This window comes from Benincasa hispida, chromosome 11, assembly GCF_009727055.1.
Source record: "Benincasa hispida cultivar B227 chromosome 11, ASM972705v1, whole genome shotgun sequence".
Taxonomy (NCBI): Eukaryota; Viridiplantae; Streptophyta; class Magnoliopsida; order Cucurbitales; family Cucurbitaceae; genus Benincasa; species Benincasa hispida.
The window spans coordinates 2,173,979-2,179,559 of NC_052359.1; the positions used below are offsets into that span (position 1 = coordinate 2,173,979).

A 5,581-nucleotide genomic window follows, 5' to 3' on the forward strand; every position below is an offset into this window, starting at 1 on the left:
GAAGTTGATATATGCCTAACTCATTGTCTAAATTATTTTTATTTGGAAAATAACATATTAAAACATTTAAAGAGAATTTTATTTTGGAAAATATTTCAAAATAAATTGAGACACAAAAAATCTTACTTAATAATTAAAATACTTTGTCCTTTGAAAGGACAATATGGGAAAAAAAATCCTCAAAATATATAGATGGGTGTATAATGTATAATGTATTATTATTATTATTATTATTATTATTTTGAGTACGTGTATAATGTATTAAATTGAGCATTATTAACGTTATTTTGAAGGATAATTAATTAATAAATAATTAGCTTAATCACATAATTAAGACTAAAGAAAGGAATATTCGGCGAAGGCCACGGTCACGGGCAATGGGGTCCCTTTCAGTTTCCTTTTTAACTCGGCCATGGATTCCACTTTCTTCCTCTCTACCAATTCTTTCCATTCTCTTTATAATCTTGATTTTGCTTTGGCGCTTTCTCTCCACTCACTCTAATCCAAATGGCACTTCCATCTTCTTCCCATTTGCTCTGTTCGAAGAATTAATCAGAAATTTGTAGCCCAAACTCGCTGCTTCTACTCCAATTTTCCACTTTCGATCCGTGCTTAAAACCCTTTCATAATCTCTAAACCTCGATTCGATCACAACCAGTTTCGTTTACTTCTCCTTTTCCTTACCCATTACCCGTCTTTTGATTTTCTTGAGTTTTTTTTGAGGGGTTTCGGGCTGAATACTTTGCTGGTAAGTTGTTTCTTCTCGTGGGGTTTTCTTGTTTTGTGGGGGGGTTTTCCTTTGTTGGGTTTGGTTAATGTGTTGTTGTTTTATGTGGGTCGCTGTGTTTTTGAGTGAAGAGGTATGGAATTTGATGGAATTCATTGTTTTGTGATGGTTGGATTTGGTTTCTTTATGGGGGTTGACATGATTTACTGATTTACTTGTTGCTGAAAAGATATGAGAATTGAAGGGAGGAAAGTAATGGAGGTTTAACTATGAATCTCTTATTGTTTTGTATCTGACTTAGTCTTATGTTCATCTTTCACTTTCAATGTGAGACTTTTTGTTATTTTTCATGCACATTCTATTGGTTGTTGAGATTTGCATATCCTTTGGTGGAACTGTTCATTGGTCCTTTAGTTAATTTGACCATTTTGTGGTTCTTTCATTCTGCTTTTGTTAGGAAGTCGAGTTTCAACTCTGCTTTTGGTGGAATTGTTCATAGGCCCTTTAGTTCATTTTGTTGTTTTCTTTTTTTTTTTTTTTTACTTCTTTTCTTAAAGTTGATTTGCTCATGGATTTGTGTGGTGTGCTTGTGTCTGGGTCTGTACTTGTAGTGAAGGTTAAGATGGTTTTGATAAAATATTGTAGTGAAGCCAAGGAGCTGCTCTGCCAGAGCTGTGTAGTACACCGATTTTCGTCTTTAGTAAATGGGCTGTATTCAGTCTAAAGGAAGCAGACAATATCCAGGATATGAAGATCCTATATATCTTGCTTCACAAACGGCGTGTAAGTTGCTTTGTTTATGATCTCTGAGTTCTGTCTGGCTATGCTTAATTTAGTTTTGATCTCATCCTTTTGGACCATTTCTATCGAATCATTTTTCTCTGTCTCCAAGTTATTGTATTTCAAAATTACTACTGTTGCTACTTTGAATCTACCCTCGCACCATCCCTTTTGTAGCTATCAAGCTATGATCGTATTTTTCTGAATTTCTCTCATATATTATCCATAATGGTTCTTGTTTCTTTTACTTGCTTCAACAGTTAGTGTCAGTGAAGTTGAAGCATTGTTTGAGCTTTACAAGAGCATCAGCAGTTCTGTCATAGATGATGGTTTAATAAACAAGGTAAAGGTGTTTGTTTCTTTTACGACTTACCATTCCGATGTTGGTGTTATCCATCTCTTGATGTGTGTGTTTTCTTACATTTTGATCATAGAAGCTATTTGAGCTCATATTGTTGGGGAAAATAAATTCACATTTGAATTCAGAAGGACTTAGCAGCCAAACATTTTGCTAATTACTATTCCTCTATAAAATCTGGCTGTGGCTTATTGCACAATTGAATAGCCTGATTATTAGCACGTCATTTCTTCTTACTACAAATTACAGACTTCATTACATTCATCTCTGTCACCAATTGATCCACATTCATGTTCTGTTTATTTGTGAAAATGTGGCTCATTCTTGTAGTATAATAGCCGCTGCCTAATCTTTTGTGTCCTAACTACATGTATATCATTGGGGATAATGCCATTGATTTATGCTACGTTAGGTGGTTTAGTCAAATGTAGTTTATTCTTTGCTACAAGTAATTTGAAGATGTCCTTTGTTATGGTTATGCAGGAAGAATTTCAGCTGGCCATTTTCAAGAACAGAAAGAAGGAAAATCTGTTTGCAAATCGGGTAAAATATATACTAACAAAAGTGTCAGCTAGTCATTTCAATTGGAGTTGACCTATTTACATCCAGAAAAAAAGTAATCCTAAATTGGAACATTGCAATTCATTTTTAGTAACATTTTGGTCGTTAATCAAAGAACTTCTTGTGTCCTGAATGATTCATGGTTCCATTTGATTGTATATATTCCCATGTGCTCAAATCGACCTATCTTATTGGCATATTTTAAAGTTGGATCCTTCTTGCATGCAGCTCTTTGATCTATTTGATGTTCAGCAGAAAGGGTTCATTGATTTTGGTGACTTTGTAAGATCATTGAATGTTTTTCATCCTAATGCTCCCCAGGAAGTCAAGATTGAATGTAAGTGTGCAGGATATGACATAATCTATCATATAACTCGCATGTGCCGTTCTATGTGGTGGTTTGACTTGTTTTATGGTTATTTATCTACTTTTCAGTTTCGTTTAAGCTTTATGATTTGGATAACACCGGATTCATTGAGCGGCAAGAGGTATGCTTTTTATTCCTCTTGGTCGAATCACATCAGAATTGTCATGTAACATTAAAAATGTTGACAATTTTTCCTTCTCCAGTATGGGTTATATGCATTAATTATTGGTTAGGTTCAAGGATGAGAAAAATTTTCCAATGTCTCCATTCTCTTTATTTTGAATATGTCAAAGTCAAAGTCCATCCCAAAAATTTATTTGCTATGATATAGCACACTGTTGTCAATCTAAACCTAGCCTAATCAGTTAAGGCATAAACCCTCGACCAAGAGGTCGTAGATTTGGATCCCCCAACTCCATGTTGAGTCGGCAGTAAAATGCTATCCTAGTTTTTCTTCCAGTTCAATAGTAGACTGTTATGGATGGGAGAGTTATGGGATCATGACTTGTTTTTATGGATAATTTTTCATGGTTACAGCCATAAGAGCTTTCTGATTTATTGACTGTGGCAGGTGAAGCAAATGCTAATTGCTCTTCTCTGTGAATCTGAGATGAAGTTGGCCGATGAGACAATAGAGATCATACTTGATAAGGTGAGGTACCTTAAAATTTCAGGATCACTATTTATTTATTTATTTTTAAAAAATATTTTATTTATTTATAACTTTCCTGTAGTTCTCAGGGACTTGAACTTATTTTGTCTGACAATTTTGGATTCAATCTCCGAACTTAAGTTAATAATATGACTTTCAATAAGATTGAATAAAAAAGAGTTGAGGATTAAGTGGAATAGATTTGTTTGGTTCTAGGAGTGGGTGATGAACTTATTTTTGTGAGGGATAATTGCAAACTGCACCCCTAAGATCCGTCTATTTTGCAGATAGTACCCCCACTATGTTTTAGTAGAAATGAATTGAAACACCCTATACTATGCAAATTTGTGACATAGTTGAAACGAATTTGTTAGCAGCAGACCATGACCACCTATGTTCGTATTTCTTTTTTCCTGAAATACGTGGTTATGATTTACAAAATGGGCAAACTACAATGATGCAATATGCGAATCGTCGTTTTAAAAAAGAATTTAGTTTACATCGTGTCAATATTCCAGCCAGTAGAGCGAAATTCAAGAACTCGATACCAAGTTTCGTGTCACTGTCACCTTTACTTTATATCTCATGGAATATTTTGTTTTTTTTCTTCAATATTTGTGGACAGACTTTCTTGGAGGCTGATGTGAACCAAGATGGAAAGATAGACAAGATTGAATGGCAAAATTTTGTTTCTAAGAATCCATCATTATTGAAAGTCATGACTCTTCCATACTTGAGGTAAGGAAAAAGCTTATGAATAATCTTTGCTTTCAAGCATCATAGTTAGTACCCTTTCGAATTATCGTATTCTTTTCTGGCAGGGACATAACAACCACCTTCCCAAGTTTTGTGTTTAATTCTGAGGTGGATGAGATAGCCACATAAGATTGTGATTAAGATTAGTCAAGATTCTTGTTTTTCTTGGGAAAATGGGTGTTTGGATGGAAGGAAAGAACAGGAAAAGGAAAAAAAAATGGAACTAATTAATGTTTGCTGATTCAAGGCAATTATGATTGATGATGGTCTTTCCTTTCCTTTCCTTCCCTTTCCCACACAGAGAAAGAAAGAAGTCTCAAGTGTAGTTTGAGCAATATTAGTATTGAATTGTAAATCTTCATTGCAAAATTTGGTGGCTTTTCTTTTGGCTATCAAAAAATAAAAAAAAAAAAAAAAAAAAAAAAAAAGAAGGAAGAAGTTTTAGAAAAATATTTAGAAAAAGAGAGAGAAGTTATGAGTTTCATTTTCCACCAAAGTCTTTCAAGAACTAAAAGGTGATTTGTATATATGTCAGTTTAAGTTTGGAAAATGTGGAAAAGAAAGACATGTTTGGTATTCTATTCAAATTTCAATTTATTGTTTCTTTAGATTTTCTTAAAACTAATCAATCTGTTGAGGTTTTAAAAATGGTGAAATCATACAACTACATTTTTCATTATATTGTATGTTTTAATCTTCTCTTTAGATAACCAAGTAAATGTCTCTTAAAGGATTCAAAATAAATTCAAAAGTCATGAAATCATACCATTAGTTAAATTTATGTTTTATTCCTTAAATTAAAAATTCGTGTTTCTAAACTAAAGGTCTGAGGGTTAAATCTCCTCCAAAAAGGGGGAAAAAAAATGAAGAAAGAAGGAAGAATAGTGTTTTGTCAAATTAAAAAATTTGGGTTAAATTATTATGGAAATTATAATTTATTTTTTGAGTGACCGGGTTGACACTAATGGGTCAGAAAACTAGTGAGAGTTTTGGATGACCATATATATTTTATATATTTTTTTCTCTAAATAATTTACAACTTAAAAGGAATAAAATAATACATATAATTTATTGTCTACTATTTTTTTTCCTCCTTTGGAAAATCAAGTATTTGAGTTTGACTATATATTTTTTTTATGCAAATGAGGTTATGATATTGATAAAGTATCATTAAAAGTGGAAAAAAAAACTATATAAAAAGTTTGGGCTGTTTCGCAAACTTGAGCATGTGGAGGTTGAAGGAAAAAACTGTGGGCTGTTTCGCAGTTTTGATTTTGAAAACCATAATCTTAATTGTTTTTTACCGTTGCAATTAATGAATTCAAAGTCAATGCTCGCAACTTTTTAAAATCAAACAATAGCAATTGAAAACAAACTTTT

At 32.7% G+C, this 5,581-nt stretch overlaps 1 protein-coding gene across 3 annotated transcripts; it reads left to right on the forward strand.

Moving 5' to 3' along the window:
* The first annotated feature begins 421 nt into the window (after positions 1–421).
* LOC120092007 (calcineurin B-like protein 1) lies at positions 422–4,782 on the forward strand. 3 transcript variants are annotated; one of them, XM_039050197.1, is made up of 9 exons: positions 422–748; positions 1,339–1,510; positions 1,768–1,850; positions 2,349–2,408; positions 2,655–2,763; positions 2,862–2,914; positions 3,365–3,445; positions 4,071–4,183; positions 4,267–4,782. In XM_039050197.1, the coding sequence occupies exons 2-9, from the start codon at positions 1,432–1,434 to the stop codon at positions 4,328–4,330; spliced, it is 642 nt and encodes a 213-aa protein (XP_038906125.1). In that variant the 5' UTR covers positions 422–748; positions 1,339–1,431; the 3' UTR covers positions 4,331–4,782. The 3 variants fall into 3 exon arrangements, with proteins under 3 accessions (XP_038906125.1, XP_038906124.1, XP_038906126.1); XM_039050196.1 differs by having other exon boundaries at positions 1,373–1,510; XM_039050198.1 differs by having other exon boundaries at positions 1,378–1,510.
* Positions 4,783–5,581: the final 799 nt, after the last annotated feature.